The sequence below is a fragment of the Natator depressus genome, chromosome 7 (genome assembly GCF_965152275.1).
Source record: "Natator depressus isolate rNatDep1 chromosome 7, rNatDep2.hap1, whole genome shotgun sequence".
Lineage (NCBI taxonomy): Eukaryota > Metazoa > Chordata > Testudines > Cheloniidae > Natator > Natator depressus.
Window position 1 is genome coordinate 106,966,837 of NC_134240.1, and position 23,263 is coordinate 106,990,099.

Below are 23,263 nucleotides of genomic sequence, written 5' to 3' on the forward strand. Positions count from 1 at the left end.
TGTTGACTTGTTTTTAATCAACATCACTTTCCTTATATGCTTTTTTTTTTTTTCCTGTGAGGAAAAATGCTCTGCATAACTGGTGGTTCATAAGATTGCTGTTCATAAAAATTGGGATTCTACTGTATACCCTTTCCTCTCAGATGTGGACAACAAAACACAACTGCTGGTCTTTGAGGATGTGATAGATTTATGCGAATATGTTACTTCCAGCATTAGCTGTCAATTCACTTATTGCAATTCCAGAAGCTGATTACCAACTATAATAACCTAGATGGTTTAGGACCTCAAAGATTTCCTCTCTCACATACCTTGCTGTGAAAATGAAGGCTCTAACTCGGAAGCTGTTCTGTGTACGTGGATCCCTGTGTGACACCCCGGCATGCCCTTATTCACCCCTGTTATATAATTAGGATATGTTTTACACAAGGTACGCCTTGTGAGGTATCACTCTAAAAGTCTTAATCTGCGAGACATTAATATCTCGTTGGATTGTATACACTATCATAGTATCTGAAGTTATGAAGTTTAGCTAGGTTATGTGTTACTGAAACATGTTTTGAGGTTGAAAACACCCACAAGCAGCCTTTCAGGTACAACAGTAAAAAGGCCAAACAATGTTAATGGCCAACTGAGGAAATGCACACAAGCACAAGGATTACCCCAGGAACTGTATACAATAGAAACCTCTCAGAGATAGCACTACACGCTGGGAATGTTTGACCTAGGTCAGAGCAAAAGAGCTTTCCAGTAAGTGATGGTACCACACTCTCCGTACAACTATACACCTGGAAACACCTGAGGAACAAAGACTGAACTGGAGGAAATGATGGTCCCAGGCTGAAGGGATTTCTAGCCTGTGTATGTAAACCTGGGAAACATTAGTTATTCTTGTGCATGAAAGCACCCAAACAATTTGTAATAGCTCAAACAAGCACTATTATTTTCAGTTAGGGAACTGACAAAAGGGAAAAAATGTTTCTTCCTCAAACAGCCCCCTCCCAAAGCTACAGCAAAATGACACACTTCAGGGATGAGAACACGCATAAGACATTTCAGACCAAAGAGAACTTTTCCATAAAGTTTTTTAAGAAACTCAAAAAAGGGGCTTGAAATGAAAGTTAGCACTACAGCTGTACAACAACATAAAGAACCCCACTATGAGAAGGAGGGTAAGGCCAAACAACAACTCAGTTCACACCAGTGAAAGTTTTCTTTGAGCAGGTATGAAATATAGTGATTGAAGTCTGCCTTCTTGCTGCCTGAGGAAAGAGCAGGACATATAGTTCCGGGATCTACTACCACAGAGAGACTCAAAGTAGAAAAGTGAAAGGAGAAATGGTGTCTCCCCTCTGACCACATATAAAGTGGTGCAATTTACCCTCCATTCAGAATCATCCAGGAAGGCTTCCAGAACTGATGTAACAGTAGGAGGCCCTTTCAACTGAAATACATACCCCCCATTTAATTTCTGCTCCTGGTGCTAACCCTAGCGAACACAGTAAGCACATATCTCTGAAGGAAATGAAAGATCCAGAGAAAAACTTATTTTTAGGGAGCAGCTCTCCACAGGGTTTTTATTCATGGCACAAAAATCACATCTGCGTGTCACAGCACAGGATGCCGCAGGACATCGCTGATGAAATAGGGGAAAAGGGCAGCAATCTGTACCAACATGACACAAGATAACAAAAAGTGGTCTGAGCTGAGTGGTCACCTCCCCACTCTGCTGCACCGCTGAGCCCATCAACCACAACTCCATCTACCCCAACACTTTCCCACATCTCCTACTCCCCCCACCCCCCAACACCATTTCTCCCACATGGCTCCCATCTCATCCCCCCTTCCCTCCAGCTACCCCTAACACCATGTCCCCCTCCACCAGGGCCCCCATCTCATCCCCCTCCCCCTAGTTGCCCCTGGCACCGTTCCCCCCCACACCACCCCACCTGCTCCGATGCCTTCCCCTCTCATGCCCTCAGCTACCCCGACACCCTTCCCCCACCAGGGACCCCATCTCATCTCCCCACTACTCCACCAGCTCCAATGCCTTCCCCCAGCTCCTTCCCCCACCACCCTGACACCATTTCTCCCACGAGGTCCCTCACCACCATCCCAGCTACCTCCAGCACCATGCCTCCCCCCCCACCAGGGCCCCCATCTCATCCCCCTTCCCTCCAGCTACCCCCAACACCGTGCCCCCCCCACCAGGGCCCCCATCTCTTCCCTGCTCCCACCAGGTACCCCCAACACCATGTTCCCCCCCCACCAGGGCCCCCATCTCATCCCCCCTTCCCTCCAGCTACTCCGAACGCCGTGTCCCCCCCACCACACCAGAGCCTCCATCTCATCCCCCCTTCCCTCCAGCTACCCCAACACAGTGCCGTCCCCCTCAGGGCCCCCATCTCATCCCCGCTTCCCTCCAGCTACCCCCAACACCGTGTCCCCCCCCACCAGGGCCCCCATCTCATCCCCCCTTCCCTCCAGCTACCCCAACACAGTGTCGTCCCCCTCAGGGCCCTCATCTCATCCCCCCTTCCCTCCAGCTACCCCCAACACCGTGTCATCCCCCCACCAGGGCCCCCATCTCATCCCCCCTTCCCTCCAGCTACCCCCAACACCGTGTCCCCCCCCACCAGGGCCCTCATCTCATCCCCCCTTCCCTCCAGCTACCCCCAACACCGTGTTCCCCCCCCCACCAGGTCCCCCATCTCATCCCCCCTTCCCTCCAGCTACCCCCAACACCATGTCCCCCCATCTCATCCCCCCTTCCCTCCAGCTACCCCAACACCATGTCCCCCCCCCCACCAGGGCGCTCATCTCATCCCCCCTTCCCTCCAGCTACCCCAACACAGTGTCGTCCCCCTCAGGGCCCTCAGCTCATCCCCCCTTCCCTCCAGCTACCCCCAACACCATGTCCCCCTCCACCAGTGCCCCCATCTCATCCCCCTTCCCTCCAGCTACCCCTAACACCGTGTCCCCCTCCACCAGGGCCCCCATCTCATCCCCCTTCCCTCCAGCTACCCCCAACACCGTGTCCCCCTCCACCAGGGCCCCCATCTCATCCCCCCTTCCCTCCAGCTACCCCCAACACCGTGTCATCCCCCCACCAGGGCCCCCATCTCATCCCCCCTTCCCTCCAGTTACCCCCAACACCGTGTCATCCCCCCACCAGGGCCCCCATCTCAGCCCCCCTTCCCTCCAGCTACCCCCAACACCGTGTCATCCCCCCACCAGGGCCCTCATCTCATCCCCCCTTCCCTCCAGCTACCCCCAACACCGTGTCATCCCCCCACCAGGGCCCCCATCTCAGCCCCCCTTCCCTCCAGCTACCCCCAACACCGTGTCATCCCCCCACCAGGGCCCTCATCTCATCCCCCCTTCCCTCCAGTTACCCCCAACACCGTGTCATCCCCCCACCAGGGCCCTCATCTCATCCCCCCTTCCCTCCAGCTACCCCCAACACCGTGTCATCCCCCCACCAGGGCCCTCATCTCATCCCCCCTTCCCTCCAGTTACCCCCAACACCGTGTCATCCCCCCACCAGGGCCCTCATCTCATCCCCCCTTCCCTCCAGCTACCCCCAACACCGTGTCCCCCCCCCCCACCAGGGCCCTCATCTCATCCCCCCTTCCCTCCAGCTACCCCCAACACCGTGTCATCCCCCCACCAGGGCCCCCATCTCATCCCCCTTTCCCTCCAGTTACCCCCAACACCGTGTCCCCCCCCCACCAGGGCCCTCATCTCATCCCCCTCACCCCGCCACTCCAGCTATCCCCGACACTTCCCCTCCAGCAATGCCCCCATCGGCCCCCCAACAACATGCGCCTCCCCAGTATCCCCCGGCCGGCTCCCCCGTGGCAGCCCCGCCAGGCGCCGCGTACCTGCGCCGAGGAGAGCGGGCCCCGGGGGCGCAGCGGGGGCCTGGCTGACCGGGATGAAGGGCACCGTGAAATTGAACTCGGTCGCCGAGGAGGAGAAGAGCAGATTGGTGCCGCTAGCGGAACCAGGCCCAGGCGGCTTCGCGGCGGCCATCGCTGCGGCTCTTCCACGTCTCCCCCCCGGACAGCCGGAGCAGCCAGCGCGGCCCTTTCCGCCCGCAGCGCTGCCCGGCTCCAAGATGGCGGCGCCGGGACCCACCCGCACCTCACGCCGCAGCGTCGGGGCGAGAGGGGCGGGGCTGGCCGGGCGGCCGCCATTGCCGCCGCGGGAGGCAGCCTGGGCCGGAAGTTCGGGACCCATCTCCGGGAGCGGGCGAGCGCGTGGCTACGGCGGGGCGCAGGGCCCCATCTCCGCGAGCGGCAGGGCCTGGGGAGTCCCGCCGGGCGCCCGCCCCGGCCCGCGCGATGCCGTGTGTGGCCGACTGGCTGAACAGCCCCCTCAGCATCGTGCAGGGCATCTTCGGTGAGAGCGGGGCGGCCGGGCGCGGCGCCGCGGCTGGCGGGAGAAGACACAGCGGGGCAGGGCCCGGGGGACGCCGAATAATGGGGCGGCTGCGGGGAGGGGAAGCGGTGGGCGAGCGGCGGGCCGGGCCGGGGTCGCGCCGGGGAGCGGCAGCGGGTGGCGAGGCGCAGGGACTGGGGTGACGCTGCCCGCTTGGCGGGGCTTGGGGCGGGTCGGCGGCGCACGGAAGGAGCGGAGCAGCCCAGCCCGGGAGGACGGGGGCCAAGCCGGCTGCGGCGGTGGGTGTTTCTGGTGCAAGACCGAGCCTGGAAGCGATCACAACACTGGGGTGCAGAATCGTGGTGGGGACTGTTTTGTGCCTTAAAATAACCAGAAAATAGAGACGCTGGGCAAGGGGCATGTTGGGGAAGGGGTGTTGAAAGTGCCGGGCTAGAAATGTTGTGGGGGAGAGTTGCTGTCTGTAACTAGCAGAGCTGTCGGGCAGCCGAGACAGATGTTCAAAAAGTCTCCTGACACAGCAACATTATTTTCTTACCAAAGACTTTAAATACTACTTTCAGTGAAGGAGTCTCCTTCCTAATGAGAGACCTGACAGGGCAAGGCAGGCACGTTCACTTGTGCCCAAGATGTGAATGCACCATTACTTACTATAGTCTGTTCCTTTTGCATTAATAATCTCACGGTGCTGCAATTCCTCCTCTCACAAAAAAGTCTCACACTTCCTCTGAAAAGATGCATTTGGAATGCAGTTTCTTCATGTTTACATGTCTTGAAGGAAACCTTTATAATGTTGAAAAAAGTATTGCAAGAGTAAGACGGTTCATGGGTGGTGATAGGAAGCGATGGTTGGAGTTCTTGAATCAGTCTGTTGTAATACTCTCCAGATTCTACTGTGGGCTCATCTAGAGGGAAAGGAGGAGGGATCATTTTAACATACAGGAAAATAGAGCTATGCAATATAAAACTTTGCTGAAGAAGCAACTCAGGAAATCATTGGTACACACTCTAAATATCTCCTGGTGTCCAATGTGAGGAGTGAGAGCAGCTAGTAGTAAAAAGAAATAATGAAGCCAGCTGAGGTGGACTAGAAAGGATCTAATTTCAAGGACTTCCTAATGAGGTGCATGTACATCATGTATAATTTGGGACCCTGTCTACATTGGACTCGAATTTAAGAAGCTATGCCTTTAATTCTGTCCCAGCTAAGAAGGTATACGTAACAGTTGAGTGAGTTAGTGTGGACAGAGCCAATGCATGCTAGGTGTTTCTAAAACATGTTCTTGTCTAGAATTGTAAACATAGGTCTAATAAGCTCTCGCACCAGCCAATGTTAGAAACTGCATTTTGAAAAATGATACTTAAAGCTCTGGTTGATGCCCAGCACTACATAGACTGTAAAATGAGGCAAAATCCCTATGAGTTTATATCGCCCTGCTGGTACTGGGTATACAGTTCTCAACTACCAGTACCACTACTTAAGGACATGCCAATGAAGCTCTTTATTTTAACCAAAACATAATTCCTGATTTCTTAATGACTGGTATAGGAGCTCATGCAGAAATAAACACTTTGCAAAAGTATAATCATGCATGCACAGTAAGAAGGAATGGTAACAGATAATCCCTCATCTCTTCCCAATAGTTTCTAGTGTATTTGAAATCCATGGTGTCTGAGCTTTTCCCCGCCTACACAGTGTCCATATTTTCCTTATCTCTCTAAGGTTATAACAGAAAGATGAGAGGAGACAAATGACATCAAGGTTGTTATAATATACATTTGTGTAGGGATAAAGTCCCCTTAAAAATCAGTTCACATCAGCAGATTCAAAATGAGTGTCAGATTGCTCATAGTGCTGTCAGAGTGCTGAATAGAAGTCCAATGTACTGTACTATTGCTATTCTTAATGCAGTTTGTTTTCTAGCTCAAAATGGTCCAAGTCCTGACTGGGAGAAGAAAGTAACCGAATACTTTACAGAGAAGCTAAAAGAAAATAATGCAACTAACTGGGTAAAATTGATTGAATTGTTTAGAGTTTTTTTTCCATCCTTCCAACTCCTGCCTTCTTGTTCCTCTATTATAGTGACTTACTGTTTTTTGGTAAATGTATCCTTTAGAAATGCATTTGTGGAACTTGCTCATACTTATCTGAAAGGGACACTGTTGAGATTGTAGGCCCAATTTTGGTTTATATTAAAGTTATTTACGTGTGAAAAACCTGTACACAAAGCAAAATATGTAAGGGTCTGATTCAAAGTGAGTTGAAGTCAATGGAAGTAACTTCAGTGCACTTTGAATCAGAACCTAAACTGCTGAATGCCACCTAAATGTGCTCCATTAGGTGGCACTAGTTGACAAATGCTGTCTTCTGTTGTATTTGTATAGGCATTAAAATCTGCCCTGACTACTTGTAAATTGGAGATACATTTTGTACTCCAAATGTTTGTGGTTTCCTGCAACATAGCATCTGATCAGGATCTGTTACTGCAATACTTGACACTTCAACTGATTGGAGAACCAGCTGTTATGACCGCTGCCTTTCAGTTTGGTTAGGTACAAAAATAATTCACACCTCCCACTAACTGCACCTTCTTGTGTCGTCCAAATTCCTATGCTGTGTTTGGAAATCTGATTACTACAGTCTCCTAATCTGCAAATGTAAGGTGCAATGCAACTTGATTCCTCAAAGTATGGGCCTACTGGGAAAGGTGACTAAAATTGACACTGACTTCTATATTTATTGGCCCTCTGGAACTTTCAGGTCAAATCTGCCACTTTAATGGTAGAAAAGATACTTTTCCCAGCTTGGAATCTGAAAATAGTTAGTTGTCTTGTGCATCAAAAGATTTTGCAATTGGAAGTTAATGAACAATTTTGTTGATAATATACAAGATGGAATAGAATTCTGTCTCTCTCTTTCTCTACGTTGGTCCAGTAGAGTTAGTAGTAGTAAAAGGATTAAAAGTAGTAAAACCTTATTTGCTTATTTTAAAGCAAGCAGATCTGATTCAAAATAAACACAAGTTTTGATGTTTAGTAAAAAGTTTCCAGTTGTACATGGTAACTTTTCTGATAACCATATTTTAATGTGGATATTTTCCCTCAATCTGGCAATCCAACTAAGACCTGATTTTTCAAAATCAAATAGACTTCTGGTATAGCTTGTGCTGCTGTCATTCAAGTCACGTGCAGTTTGGTTTTCCTGGACAACCTATGTTCTCTTTCCAATTGTAATGTCATCCCATACGGAAAAGCCTCCCTTACCTTAAAGGAGCCCTGTGTTTTGGCTGCCTTTTCTTGGCCATTTGGAATTGTGGATGTTTTGATAATCAGAAGAGTTGTATGCAGTATCTTACTTGTTTTTGCAATGACATGGCCTTATTCCTTTCATGTTTCCCATTACTCAGAGTTGTGCTTTTCCCCTATGAAAATGAATAAAAATAAAGATTTTTGTAAAAACCTTCTGCATGATAGGTGCATCCTGCAGTATGTGAAACTTTACATTTGTGTTGCTAAGAAAAAGGGCAGCCAGGCCTGGTGAGATGGAAAAAAGTCACTGTCTCATGGCATGGAGTGGCCCTGGAGTGTTTCTACATCAGCTTACCTCTTTTTAGGGCTCCTCGGTAATTTTACTAAGGCTTTCTTGCAGCCAATAACCTCTTACTAGGCTAGCTTCTTATCACAAACAAGTCCAAAATCAAGTCCTCAAAGTCCAAAAGTTATAAGTCAGTATATTGAAAGTTCATATAGTTTATGTATTCATCCTTTCCCATACTTCATCAGTCCACTCCCAGGTCTCTCTACCTGGAGCCTTCCCTGCTTTGGCAAGCCGCTCCCAGCCCTGCGTAGCTGGAGACTTTTCTCCCTTGGTGTCTCAGGGTCTCCTGCAGAATTCTTCTGTTCTCTGCATCCCTCAGCCTCTGCTTCAGTCTCTCTCTCCTCCTGGTCTCTTGCTACTGAGGCTGCTCCCTTGTCTATCTCACAGACCTGTTTGGGTCACATGACCTTCATTTTCCCAACCTGGGGAGGAGAGTTAGCTGTGTCACAGGTAGGGCTGAGATCCATCTCCTTCTAAAGGGCCAGCCTCCCTGTGACAGTGACTTTATGAATTTTATTCAATAAGAAAATTAAAATTGTAAAAGTATGATGCTTTATTCCCACTCTCTCTCTCTGCCCCACAGTGATTTACCTCTCTGTCTGCTTCCCTGGGCACCTGAAACATACTGCTGGGGAGGGTCGCATGACTGCTCTTGTGGCTTCCCGATCAGAAAATCATTTTTCTGCAGGGAAGCAAAGAAATCTGTGAGGGACATAAATTCTGCTCATGGGCAGTGGCACAGAATTCCCTCAGGAGTAATAGTGTCAAGTGTGTCAAAAAGGGACATCGACTGAAAGTGAAATCTGGTTCAAGAGAAACTGTCAACTTGAATTTTTTTTTAATTCAACAATTTAAAAAACGGTTTTCTGATAAAATGCCCTTTAAACTGCATGTCACTAAAATTCTGTAAAGTATTTGTACAGTGTTTTTCTTATGCCCCTCTTAAAGGTCCAAGAGCAACACTACTAAAAATAGGCCCACCTCCAATCCTTCCTTCCTTCTTGTTCAGCTTCACTTTCAACTTTGCTCTTTCCTAGGCTTTGATGTAACAGCAGCAGGATATAAGTGCAACTGACCCTCACCAAATCTGTGAAACTAATTATACATAAAGCTGTCAAGTGGCCAAAGTAAAAGAACTAGAACAACATACAGAAATATACTTTTCCTAATCTTTTAATTACAGTAATCCCAACTGTTCCCTGAAACAACAGTAGGTACGAAAATTAGAGATGGAAATGTGCTTTACACAGTTGGGTTAGGACAGATGAGCAAAAAATTAAGTCTCCTAACTGACTACTTGGTGAGCAGACCAGGGTGATTAATTTTGCTCACAATAATGAAGTGATTGAGGTGAATAATAAGGGGTGCTGGATGATCTAAGGATAGTAACTAAAATATGGGATGGTATCTCTGTATTATCCCACTTCCTTCATGGTGCTTATGAGTATTTTATAGATCATGTTTAAAATAAGATCTAATATTAATTTGATGTTTGTTCATACTTTTTAAAGGTACCATCATTGAATGATGTCCCCCTACATTACCTGAAGCCCAACAGTTTAGTGAAATTCCGCTGCATGGTTCAAGATATGTTTGATCCTGAATTTTACATGGGAGTCTATGAAACAATTGACCCAAATACTAAAACACGTGTAAGTAAAATACTGATGAATTGTTAGGGTAAATGTTTGGGGTGAACTAACTTTTCTTCATTCATGTCTTTACCCTTCTCTGTCTACTGAACTGAACCTCTTGAGTATTCCAAGGCTGCATAACATTAGTTCAGTTTCAACAGACTCAAGTGGCATTAGGGACATAACATTTTACTATATTTTTGATTGTGATCTGCCACAAGTAGATATAGTTGTGGAAATTATAACAAGTGTGTTGTGGGATCTGTGGGAATTGAAATGAATCCCTTCTCTATTTGAATTCTACAGACAGTAAAAGTTTACACAGTTATGTTTTTGGAAGGACTTTAGCCTAATGACTTAGTTTCTTTTATCAATAGTAATTCATGTGAGTCAAGATTCTGAAAGGAACAGAATTATCATATTGCTTTTTTTGGCAGGTTTTGCATTTTGGTAAATACAGAGATGTAGCTGAATGTGGGGTAAGTTGTGCGAATGCGGTACAAAGTAAGAATTTAGCACTTAATTTAGTATATTAAATTTGAGCTTTTCATTCTCTCTTCTTCTCCTCCTCCTCCTCTTCCTCCTTACAGTGACCTCCAACAAAATATGCAATGAGCCTTAAAATTAATTAAAATAAATCAGTTGATTTCCCTTTCCTTGTCAACAAGGTGGTATCTCTGCCACTTTCACTGTGTTATTTTAAGAGAGCAATATGGACAAAATTTGTACCTACCTCTTTGTCCTTCCCTTCTCTACTTTGAACGTTGAAAATGAAGTCAGTTAAGGTTTTTTTTTAAAAATAGAATAACTTTATTAGTCCTAGAATTGCAATCTCTGTTACAAAGCATTGAAAAAAATGGAGGCTTCCATTCTACTTTACAAAATGTATCTGAATTTTTGGTTATAAGCAGGTTCTGCAGACTTGAGGCACATAAGTGTGGTAGAGATACTCCTGGGGGAATTCTACACCACTGCGCATGAGGAGAATTTATCCCCTGCAGATTTCTTTGCTTCCCTGAAGAAAAATGACTTTCTTCCCGTGAAGCAAAGGGAAGCCACAAGAGTAGTCATGCGACCCTCCCCAGCAGTATGTTTCAGGTGCCCAGGGCAGCCAACAGAGAGGGGCAAGGGGGTGAGACTTGGGAAGACCCGGCTAGTGGCTCCTTCCCTCCGCTGGGCTCAGCTGCTAGTTGTGGCTAGGCTGGGGAAGATCGGACTTCCTCTTCCCCTGCATGACATCCAGGGCCGCATCAGACCAACCCCCAGATTTCTCCCCCAGTTGCAGGTATCTCTGCAAACTTCCCCCGCCCTGCTTCCTGCTCCCCCATTCGCCCAACCGCTGTGCATCCAGACCCTGTCATACCCAGTCCCTCCCGCTGAGCCTCACCCCTGTGCACTCAGAACCCCTCAATGAGCCCCACTCCCCAAGCATCTAAACCTCCCACTGAGCCTCCCACACCCAGATTCCTCTGCCTAGCTCTATCCCCACACACAAACTCCCACCCCAGCTGATCCCCAGCCACCTTCACCTGGACCCACCTGCAAAATCCCATTACCATTGCACCCAGAACCCCCCAACAAGCCTCCGTGCTTCCAGATCCCCCACACAGAACCCTCTCTACACACACCTGGATCCCTCCACACTAAGCCCCTCAACTTGGATCCTGCCTTGTTGAGCCTGCCTGCTCACACCTGGTGCACCTGGTATGGAGAGGCAGGGCCCTGGGGTGTTTCTGGGACAGGACCAGTCCTTGTGCTGTGTCAGGGTTGGGTGCAGTCTCACCGCTGAGTCCGGGGGGTAGGGAGGGAGGGAGGGAGAGGAAGCTTCAGTGATCGCCTACCTTTGTGCTGCCAGTGGCCTGTGCTCCGCAATGCCATGCTGGAGCCTCCACATTTATTTGACAAATAAAATTTGCAGAATTTTTAATTTTTTGGCTCAGAATACCTTCAGGAGTATAGAGAGTAACTAACTAATAATCACTCTTTCTTTCCATACATTCTTGAATAAGAATGATTTTTTTAAAATGTGAGCTTTTTGACATTGTTCATGCAATTGCATTGAGATTGCATTTGAGACCAAAGAATGTCATTACATTATTGACCCATAGTAAGGGAATCCTTTAAAGAATTATTACTTCTGCCCACAGGGGTTAAAGCAGCTGAAAGCACCAAAAATTTTCCATTCATTTACTGAAAGAATGGAATAAATCATATCCCACTAACCTCCATGCAAAAACTTCAGAAGAATATCTTTTTCTTATGGCACCAAAAATATGGTCTAGAAGATTAAACAAAATGTGGAAAACTTGTATGGAGTGCAGTTTAAAATTACCACTGGATTGTGTTTAGGTTTTTATAGTCTTAATTTTTGTGCTTTAGATAGTAAATTGCTTCATTAGGAAGCTACTTCTTGTAACTCATTATGGCTAAGTACATAATTCTACTGACAAAGTAAGGTAATGACTTAAAAACAAATATGTTCAATGTTAAAAACCTGAACCTCATGATTTATTATTGATATCCTAGCCTCAGCAGGAAATTGATTTAAACTCTTCACAAACGGTCACTTTGGAGAGACAGACCTTCTACTGTGTGCCAGTGCCTGGAGAGTCAGCGTGGGTGAAAGAAATATCCTTTGTTCAAGCCTGAGATATGTTAATTATGATAAATTCATTTAAAGTACCTTGTATTTTGAGGGGATGAGAGGGTAATTCCTTAATTTAGATATGCCTCCATCATAGGACAGCACCATAGTACAATTTGCACACCTATTGTAATAGTATCTTACCCAACAAGATAGCCAGGCTAATAATATTTGGATAATGCTACTTATTCTGGTTGACTTTTTTCAAATTAGTTTGATGATGTCCTTAATTCTTAATCATACGCATATATTAGTGCGAGTCAGGCTCGAGTTAGCCCTTCAACATCCTACACTCCAAGTCGCCACAAGAGGAGTTATGAGGAAGATGAAGATATGGAGCTGCATCCATCTAAACAGAAAGAGCAGCATATGGGTAACATTTGATTGGTCATTTAGTACCATTATGAACTATTTATGTATCAGGGTGAGTCAATAGTGTTATCCCAGTCTTGATCACTATGCTGGTTGAACTGTGAATGGAAACAAATGGGAAAACCAGCAGTTTAACTTGAAATTAGCCCAGGACAAATGTTACATATGTAACATATGATTTGTTTTCTACTGCTTTACAAAAAGCTAGTATTTTTTGATTGCTGCAGTAGTACTGTGGTTGCTGTGTGAAGAAAGGAAAGGCTTCAGTCACTGAATTTAATTTCCAGCTCTGTCACACAGTTCCTGTGTGACCTTCAGAAAGTCACCTCATCTCAGTGTCTCTATTCCCTACCTGTAGAAAGGGAATAAAACAGACAATGGAATTGTCAGTTTAAATTGTAAACTCTTTGGGGATAGGGATTGTCTCTTATTACATGTATAGAAAGCACTTATCAAAATGGGGCCTAAATATCAGTTGGGTCTGCTTTACTATGAACAATAATTTGGGCCTCAAGAACTATCCCACCTTGCCTCTCTATCTCCAGTGACAGCCCCCCTACCTCGGCTTTTTAAAGGAATATAATTGACTTGCATTACCTGGAACTGTCTTTTGCCCTCCAGAGGTTGGAAGGGAAAATGAGGAATACCAGGCATTTGTAGTCCCCTGAAAAAAGACCTAAAATCCTTAGATTTTCTGAAAGGATGATATTTCCAAAACTGGCAAATGTTAGCATGAGGCAAATCAGGTATGTGTGCACATCCTGTGCATTCACAAACTGATGAGAAAATTGCCTGCCCTAATTAATGTATTCTTTTGAGCAAGAGGGGGTTAGTTTAAAAATAAGTCCTTCAAGTTCTTTATAAAAGTACTGCAGAAGCTGTTAATTAAAGCTTTGTTTGGTGTTATATTTCAGTCAGTTGAACTGTCAGATTTTAAGGTTTTAAGTATTTTTCTAATAGTTTACAGTTTAAAATACACCTTTTTCTTATATTTGTATTAGATTTCCAAGTAAATACTCAGATTGATTTACCTGCATATGTAGCCTAAAGCAGTGGTTCTCAAACTTCATTGCACCATGACCCCCTTCTGACAAAAAAAAAAATTACTACATGAGCCCAGGAGGGGGGACCGAAGCCCAAGCCATGCTGTCCTGGGCGGGGGGGAAAGGGGGTGCAAAGCTATCCCAGGGCTTCTGCCTTAGGCAGGGAGCATGTAACCTTAACCGCCCTGCCCAGGGCTGAAGCCCTTGGGCTTCGGCTTGGGCCCCAGGCGGTGGGACTCAGGCTTTGGCTTGGGCCCCGGTCCACAGTTTGAGAACCCCGGCCTAAAGTAAGCAGTTACAGAATGGTATTTTATCTTTGCATTAGAAAATCAAATCTAAAGAGATTCTTGGGAGAAGGAATTTTATTTGTGCTTAACTTGTTTTTAAACACAAGATGCAGAATGCAGTATTTCTACAGCTCTACACAAATGATAGGTTGCCTTGCAGATGACAATGTGATGCTTAAAGATAGATTGAGTCAAGTTAAATCTCCTTGGCTACGTTTAGGTCTCCAAGATGAACAGATTTTCATGCCTAAAATCCTACATATTCATCATGGTGTTAATTTTTGGCAATAGATTTACAAATCTTTTATTTCTGTGAGGGACAATAAAGTAATAGTTGGTAGAAACTACTACTTTGTTGTTCTTCCAGGATCCCTTTTTGATTCAGCATGCTTCTGTATTGCTTTCTGAAGGAAGGAAAATTGTTTGGATTTGCTGTTATGCTTAAGTAAGCTGTAGAAGGCTGTCTTTCCTTCATGTTGCAGGGAATATAGGTGATATCCATGGGTGTGGCGAGCCAAAGCGATTAGAAACTGAAGCTTCTGCAGGACATCAGCTAATATCCCCAAACTGCTCCCCTCCACTTGATCTAAACTTTCCGCTGCCAGGAGAGAAGGGCCCTGCATGTCTCGTAAAGGTAACCAGACTTTGGAGGTGATGACCAAAGTGTGATTGCCTCACTGCGGGGATAGATTAGGGGTGGGAGAGAGAATCCTGAACCCAGAGCAGTTACAGTAAAACCTATATTATCTTGAATGTGTCCTCAATTAACAGCTGTCTTGTTTTCCTCTTCACTGCCCATAAGGGATATTAGAATTGCTAATATCAGTGCTAGTAGGTGTTAAAGCACATATATTCATAGCTGCACTTGGCAAAATGTGTTCTGTCAGTTCAAGACACCCAAGTTTAAGGATGATGTGGACTCATGGACCCTTGAGTAAGTTGAAGATGCGCTCTTCTAGCGGAAAAAGGTGTGATGAAGCAAGAGGGAAACAATGCAATGTTTGTTTTCACTTCATATTTGAAATAGTTTCCTGTTGATTAATACTTAATGCAGACTATGAAACTGCAAGCAAGTAAAACTCATCTATGCTGTTTCTATCCCATTCTTCAGCAATCTTATTCTACATTTAGAGTTTCATCCTTTAATTAACAAGTGTAGAATATGGTTGTTTACCACTTTGGCAGAAGAAGGCAGATAATGTAAATCCTACAAAAGTAGAAAGTAATTTTTCCAATCTCACCTTCTTAAAAACTTATTTGGACAGCCTCCCTGCACAGAATCTCTTTAATCTACAGTTGTCTACTGAGATTTCTGCTCTTGTCTGACAATCCATGATGTCCTTGTTCTTGCATACATCATTCTGTTCTGTCTGCCTCCTTGTTTTATCATGCTATCTCTGTGGCAGGTCTATGAGAGATGGGATAGTTTCAAAGTCAACGATACTCTTGAGGTGTATGGCATTTTGTCTGTGGATCCAGTGCTCAGCATAGTGAACAATGAAGAGAGGTAAGGTTTAGGCTGTGATTCTGATCTGCAGGGATTATGAAGTTAAAAAGCAAAATGTGCTTGAATGCTTGTGCCCTAAAAATTAAGAAAGTGTCTAACCATTTGTCTGAGCATTATTCTAAAAATGCTTTTTGCCTAAATTAAAGGTAATGCTTGTGAAAGGTACTGGATTGACAGCCCTGGCAATTGAAGTCCTTTGTCCACAGAACAGGTACTGCATGAGCAATGGCTGTACATATTTCCCAGACTGCCCCATTATCAAACGGAGGTATCAAGTGTTAGTGCTGGAACAAATTTATAAAGAGGACAGGACCAAGAGATTCGAAGGAACTTCAGAATGATGTGTGGGAGTTAATGAGACATTACAATTAGCTTCTATAACAAAGGACAGCAAATGTACCTTTTTTTTTTCTCAAGTGCTGGATAATTTTTGGAACTAAACTGGAGAAATTTACTTCAGGACCAAGTAAATGGGTTGGAAAAAATTTAAAATACTTTTAGACTACCTATAAAAGTATAGCCAAAAGAGAGATGGTCCTGTAAACAGGCAGTGAAAATGACTGGCGGCATGGAAAGTCTTCCATATGAGAATATGAAATAATTAGGACTGTTTACTTTATACAGAAAATAAATAGGGGCATGATAGATGTATACAAAATACTGAATGGTGTAAAGAAGTTTTATCAGATGTTCTTATTTACCCTCTCAGAACATGAGAACCTCCAATTAAATTAAAACAGACTCAAAACTGATAAAAGAAAATACTTTCTTTTAATGTAATGCACCATTAATCTGTGCATATCGCTGCCACAGATTAGGAAGGTAGAGAGACCAAGAGGTTGGTAAAATCTAAAAAAGTGATTAGACTTCCATATAAAAAATGTTGAGTTATATTAGATAACAACATTTTTTAAAAATAGAAGGCATTCAAAGCCTAGTATCATGGTGCAAACCAACCACTAACTGATGAGATTTAGGAGGAAACTTCCCTAAAGAGCATGTTATTTTATGATTATCCACTTGGGTTCCTAGTGCCTTTCTCTGAATTATACTGTATTAGACACTTTTGGAGATAAGATATTTTATTCCTGGAGGAATTCTGTGCTAAAAGAATTAAAATTCTGTGCACAATATTTTAAAATTCTGCAAAATGTTACATATTTTATTTGTCAAAATAACACAATATAATTATGCCCCTTTCAATTATTTTGGTAATTTATTTCAAAATACTTGTCAGCAAGTATGTCTGTAACAATACAGACAATACAGAAGATTCAGGAAACGTCTTTTGACAAATAGATTCCGTACTAAGCATATTAATACAGAAATTTGAGTAATTCCTTTAAACTACAATACAGAAATGAATTTCTGCACCCTTCAGAAGCAGCCCAAAGACTTGGGAAAGTCAGGGGTAACGAAGGAGCTGAGGGAGAGGGAAGTAATTGCTGGGACGGAGCCTGAGAGTGAATCTCGAGGTTGGATGGGAGAAGTATGGAACAGTTTTTTTGCGGGGGAGGGAAGGGTGGGGACGGATTGTTAGGGATTTGGGGAGCCTCCCCCATGTTGACTCTGGCTGACCCTTAGCCTCTCCCATTCATTCAAGCACATGTGCCCCCCGTGTGTCCCTTCACTCCCACACCCCGTTCAGCCAGACATATCTGCACATGTCCCCATGTGGCCCTGCATCTTCCCTCCCCCCTGTATCCCTGCATCCCCCACTCTCCATTCAACCAGGTATAGCTGCCTCTGTCCCCATGTGTCCTACACCCCCACTCAGCCACCGCTTCTCCCCTCACTCCCATTCAACCCCTGGTTCAATGTTGTCATGCCACTAGTTCCTGTGCCTCTGTCCAGTCCGTCCCCCACCATTAGCCCTTCTGAACCCCAGTCTGTGACCCCGCCAGCAGCCCCATGTACCCTGCTCTATCCATCCCCCTCATATTCCATGCCTCCTCACCTGGCCACACAAACAGGGTGCTTCCCCCTCCCTCTCTGCGGCTGGCTGCTCTGGCCTGTGAGCTAGTAGCCCTCTCTGCTGGTGCCACATAAGCTTCCCTTCGTCTCCCCATCAGAATCAATTATTCTGATCAATTATTCTATCTCTGGGAAACATTAATTCTGTGCTTGTACAGAATTCCTCTAAGAGTAGATATTTGAGTGCATGGATCACAGGCGTCATCCAATATGTCAGTTTCTGTCATATTGATGCAGGTGTTCAGAACCTTGATCCTTTGAAAACATTCTTTTTGGTATGTTACAGCCTTGATATTTGTGTTCTTGTGTAGAGCCAGACAAGCTTGTAAAGGTAAACCAGCAAAGCCAGCTGTTTTTGTTTATCTTTCCAACAGTAGGCTAAGGCCAGAGTGGTGGCTCAGTATGCCTAATCAAATGTATTTGACTGTTGACAACCAAATTACATAAAGACAAAATGGTGGAATTCAGCAAGGATTTTGAACTTTAAAGTTGTTGCATGAAGTAGAAAGAGAAAAGAATGGTTACAGTCCTTTCAATGAAGAACAGATCTTGCCCAAAAGAAGGAGGAGAGGCTTAGAAGATTAGTAGGACTCTACCAAATTCATGGACTGTGAAATCAGACTTCCACCGTGAAATCTAGTTATTGGAGGGGTAGGGGAGAGGCAGGGCTGGGGATGCCTCAGCCAGGGGTTCCCACTGTTCAGCGGGCTCCAGCTGCTAGTCTGCTGGACTGGGGAGGGACTTGACTTCCTCTTCCCCTGCGCAGCCACTCTCGGGTGAGGGGAGGGGAGATCAGACACACCTCCAGGTACTTCCCCAAGCTGCAGGAAGCTCCGCAGCTGTGTTGCCTTCAGTGTCCAGCTCTGAAGGCAGCACAGAAGTGAGGGTGGCAGTCCTGCGACACCCCCCCACACACACATGTGCACGCACACAACAGCTTTGTGACCCCCTACAGCCCCGTTTTGTGTCGGGACCCCCACCTGAAAGTGTGAAATTGACCAATTTTAAAACCCTCTGACCATGAAATTGATCAAAATGGACTGTGAATTTGGTGGGCTCCTAAAGATTAATAATAGGTTATAGAGCCTTTCGCTTCTGTCTCTGGTGCAAATCCAATCCAAGTCAGTAGTGACTGAAGTTTGTTGCCATCTGATGTCTGTGTCTTTGTTCCAATGTCCATATCAAAATTAAAAAAAACCTGAAGCTACTTTTGGAAGGCCTCAGAGACTGAGAATTGAATAGTCATGAGGTCTAACCTGTTCTCTCACCTCAAAGGGTGGTTTCTCCAAGTTAGGGTTGAGTCACACTGGTGGGAATTTTTGACTTTCATCTGCACTACATGTTCTGTGGCTATACAGAAAATTTAAGTGTCCAAGATTGATGATCTGGCAGCCTTCTGGAACTCTGTATCCACACAAGATAGACGTTACTTTACAAAGTTGCTTTATTTGCTGAAATGTTACAATGTCTGCATTGGATACCTGTTGAACAGAAACCTGTAAAGAATGTAAAGAATACTTTACATCTCTCATTTAAATGGTAGAATGATTTAGGGATTTGCCTCCTTTACAAAACTAAAGCCTGTGCACTCCAAGTATTTTCAGAAATATAGAAGATGGCACATGTAAAAATCCAGTTTAGTAGTTTTATATTGTCAGTGTATAGGATTTTCATGTATTTTGTATTTATAGTCTTTTTATAAATACCTAAAATATTTCAATTAAGCTTTTATAATTAAAATCTATAATAAATTATATTAGTTTAAATGTAGTCTTCAGTAAAATGAAGCAGGGAATGGATGTCACTTATGTTTATGTGTAACATTATTGGAATAGATTCCAGATTCATTTTGACAACAGCAGGGGCATTTGCATAGAATGTCTTTAATTTTAATTGTGACATTTACTAGGGAGAACTCATCATCACCACTTGATCCTATGGAGTGTATGGACACAGTAGAAGAACAGAGAGTACATAGTCCTCCTGCCTCATTAGTCCCCAGAATTCATGTGATTTTGGCACAGAAATTACAGCACATTAATCCATTATTGCCTGCCTGCCTTAATGAAGAGGAGAGTAAAAGCTGTAAGTATCTGAACTGCTGAATGGAACCTAAACAGGTAAATCTGAAGTATGTAGACACACAGGATTACCTTGCGGATATAAAATATGTAATGAATGTCTGTACTATCAAGGAGCTTAAAGGGAGCTAAGTTTAAAAAAACAAACAAAACAGAAAAACCAATTATGCAACTAGTTGCCCATTTGATTGTTCTTAAACATTCACCACAAACTGTGGCACGCGCTTCTCTTTTTCTGTTTGTATTTTTCCTCTCCATCTGTGTGTGTTTCTTGGACTCTATCTGTGAACTTCCACAGCTCCTAAAATGACTGTCAAGTGGAGTCCTATATAGATATTATGTTTGACTCATCTTAAACATTTAGGAAGCTGTAGAAGGCTGTTGGTTTTGGAACCAAATGTATAATAGAACTTCCAATTAAAAATCTGAAAATGTTTCCAAGGGGATGTTGAGCAGATCATACTAGTCCCAAGTCAGCAGTTATTCGACAAATTGATGTGTGGGTTTTCAATTCCTACTCATATTGGCATTTTAATTTTTAAAAAATCCTACTTTTGTTATGGCAGCTGCTATGTTGCATCCATCTGAGATGGAGGGCAGCTTCTTAAACATCATTAATTATAAAACTCTTGCTTATTTCACAATAATGTTTGAGAGTAAACTGCCATTTCTAACCAGAGCTAACTTTTTTTAGGCCTTGTTTTATGAACTATATTTTTTTCTACATAGACCACTTTTCCTATTTTATCATTAAAAATCTTGACTTTCAATGAAATTAACATGCAAAATAAGTTACTTAAATATTTATATAAAGGTGGCAATTAACATTATGGAACAGCATTGAACATTAAATGATATATCAGAAAAACAGTTTGGGGGTTAGAGCAAAGAAGCAGTGGGGAGCTAAATTTGATCATCCTTTGACTTATCACATTTCAGTTTTTGTTTGACAGAATGTAGCTCCTGTTCTTATTTTCATTATCTTCTCCCCTGGGAGCCTGTGGCAGGGTTTGGAGGAGGGTTTTCTCTGTGATCAGATTGCAATAGTTGCACTGAACTTGTGAACTGGGCTGGAAAAAACCATGCATAATTCTGCAAGACAGACTTACCAAAATGAGGACATGAATGTAGCAGCAACATAGATTTATGAATCAGTTTGCTGAGTGTGTAACTGCTGACTCAGGCGGTATGATCTGCTCAGCATCATCTTGGGAATCCTTTCAGATTTTTAATTGAAAGGCGTATTATATGTTTGGCTTCAAAACCTGCAGCGAGTGTTTAAGATGTGTCATGTATGTCTATATAGAACTCCACTTACAGCAATTTTAAGAGCTGTGGAAGCTCACAGATGGCAGAGCCCAAGGAATAAACAGAATACATACAGATCAGAGCCCAAAAAACAAACCGAACATACACACAGTAGAGCCCATAGAGCTGTGAATCTGTGCTGCTGCTGCTACAGTCACTTACTAATTTTGGTAAGTGTCTTGAGATTTGTGTCTTGTTTTTTCCAGCCCAGTTCGCATGTGGGAAAGCTGCGGCAATAACTTGCAGTTTGCCAAAAGTGGCAAGCGTTATTTTGTTTTGAGTCCCTCTAATGGAATTTGAAAAAATCATGGATGCTAACAGACTCATGGTTTAAAACCAAAAAATGAGAGTCGGGGAGCCAGCTGGTCCAGGAGCCTGGCAGCCTTGAGGGTTCTCAGGGTCTAGGCTCTGTGGCAGGGAGCCTGGCAGCCTTGAGGGTTCTCAGGGTCTGGGCTCTGTGGCAGGGAGTCTGGCAGCCCAGGCTTGAGCAGGCTTCTCAGGGTCTAGGCTCCTAGCTCTGCAGCAGAGAACCTGGAAGCCCTAAGAGCACCCAGTTGGGTCTGGGGAACCAGATGCCCTGAGTTAGCGAGCCCAGGTACCAACTGGCCTGGGATTCTGGAAGCCCCTATCCTGAGTTAGTCAGCATAGCAAGGCAGGCAGTATAGCATGACTGCCTCTGAGCCACAGACCCTGGAAGTTCTGGGTTTCTGACTCTAAGGAAATCAGCACATTTAGGGCTGCACCCAGCCCTCAAAGTCTAGCAGCTGGTGGCTAAAATTGACATGATTCCTGTCAGATTTACTGGTGCCTATGAAATTATCCAGACTGGTCAGTTTTATGGCTGCTGCTAGATCCTGGGGAGGATATTTGGTTTCACAAACTCCAAATGTCCATGTGGTGCCAAAACAAACACTTTATTTTTTCCTGGGTTAATAAAAACAGCTGTTTTTGTTCTTTTTTTTTTAAAATGAAACCAAGTACTGAAATTTCCCCACAATATGGAAATTCTGAGTTGTGACCAACTTTGCTTATGGCCAACCCTGGTATGCCTGTGACTTGCTTTGTTGGCTGGTAGACTCTTTTGCAAAGCTGCTTAATTTGGTCTTTTGGGAGAGTCTTTACAGCTTTGTCTCTCTTTAAATCCTGATCCGTAAAGCACTGCCATCGCCAGTCCTGGGAAAGGCTGCGTACACGACATGCTTGGTTGGAGTGAAGGCATACAGAAGGGAAATGGGAATGAACCGCGTCCTTGGAATAGTGAAGTGAAAGGAGAATTTTGTGTTCCCAATTCTTGCAGAGGGGCTATACTTGGGTACATTGGTGCTTGCTGAAAAAATTTTAAGAAGCCGAAATACTAAATTTTTCCATTGACTGGTATTTTTGGTAACACTTTAAAACATAGCTTTGGCCTCTGCATTGAGAGGATTGTGGATTGGTAATTGATTACTTCTCTTCCTTTGTTTTTGAGTATTCTTTAATGTTTAAAATCACTTTTGATTCCTTATTTGTTGAAAGTAGCTTGTTCCATATTGGTAAGCATAGTAAACCCAGGAGTGCAAATGCTGCCAGAGGAGATTAGACAGCATTCAAGCCAAACTCTGTTTGTATCAGTGTGAGATACACCTTGATAAAATAAAAATAACTTTCTCTGAATATAAGAATTTATATGCTCCTGTAATTTCCAAGGAGCAAGGAGATAATATACCACTTCCTCTCAACTCATACTTTTTTCATAACTTTTATGAGCTTTTAGATACCAGCGAGATAGGTACCTTTAAATACTTCAAATGGAAAATAACAGTCAAAAAACATTTCTGTTGTGATGCAGGAATACACTATAATAATTCAGAATTAGTCTATTCTAATTGGGTGCATGTAGCAGAAGCTGACAATGTCAGGTGGAACTTCTATATACTTTACCTCTCAGTTTGCATAATATACTTTAGGATCTTCAAAATAAAATGTTTAAAATAAAATCAAGTAATGGCATTCAGATATTAAAGTGTGTGTGAGGGGGAAGCTAGGCATGCCATAGAAATCTGTATAAGTGAGGCAATAGTTTGGCTCTTCATAGCTCTGATGTGACCCTTTCTGTGGCAAGAAAGGATAACTGAGATCATTAATGTCTCATTTATTGTTATCCAAATGACAGAAGTCTTGGGCAAAAACTTTCAAAAACCAGGAGTCTAAAAGTCAGCAAGTTGCTGTTTACTTGGCTCTACAGAGAAGCGGCCCATTTGTTTAGGAATCTTATTTTAGATTCAGTTTTTGAAAATCTTGGCCCAAATTTGTAAATTGTGCATATAGCTGGTCTATGTAACTACACTATTGCCTTCCTGCTATCTCTGCCACCAGTGTGTGTTTGTTACATCCCCTCATTCAGGTTAGTTTAGATTGTTCGCTATTTGGGGCAG

General features: G+C 44.1%; 2 protein-coding genes across 2 annotated transcripts in view; one reads left to right on the forward strand and one right to left on the reverse strand.

The window, feature by feature from the left end:
- The window catches only part of SEC23IP (SEC23 interacting protein), a 38,939-nt gene extending 34,697 nt beyond the window's left edge, over positions 1–4,242 (reverse strand). Inside the window, exon 1 of the mRNA XM_074959240.1 lies at positions 3,885–4,242. Within this exon, the coding sequence (XP_074815341.1) occupies positions 3,885–4,242 (358 nt within the window). The remainder of the gene's footprint in view (positions 1–3,884) is intronic.
- Positions 4,236–23,263, forward strand: part of MCMBP (minichromosome maintenance complex binding protein) — a 31,114-nt gene continuing 12,086 nt past the window's right edge. Inside the window, exons 1-9 of the mRNA XM_074959241.1 lie at positions 4,236–4,404; positions 6,326–6,411; positions 9,511–9,651; positions 10,071–10,112; positions 12,160–12,261; positions 12,521–12,650; positions 14,462–14,613; positions 15,386–15,486; positions 19,370–19,545. Coding sequence (XP_074815342.1) covers positions 4,347–4,404; positions 6,326–6,411; positions 9,511–9,651; positions 10,071–10,112; positions 12,160–12,261; positions 12,521–12,650; positions 14,462–14,613; positions 15,386–15,486; positions 19,370–19,545 — 988 coding nt within the window. The 5' untranslated portion in view covers positions 4,236–4,346. The remainder of the gene's footprint in view (positions 4,405–6,325; positions 6,412–9,510; positions 9,652–10,070; positions 10,113–12,159; positions 12,262–12,520; positions 12,651–14,461; positions 14,614–15,385; positions 15,487–19,369; positions 19,546–23,263) is intronic.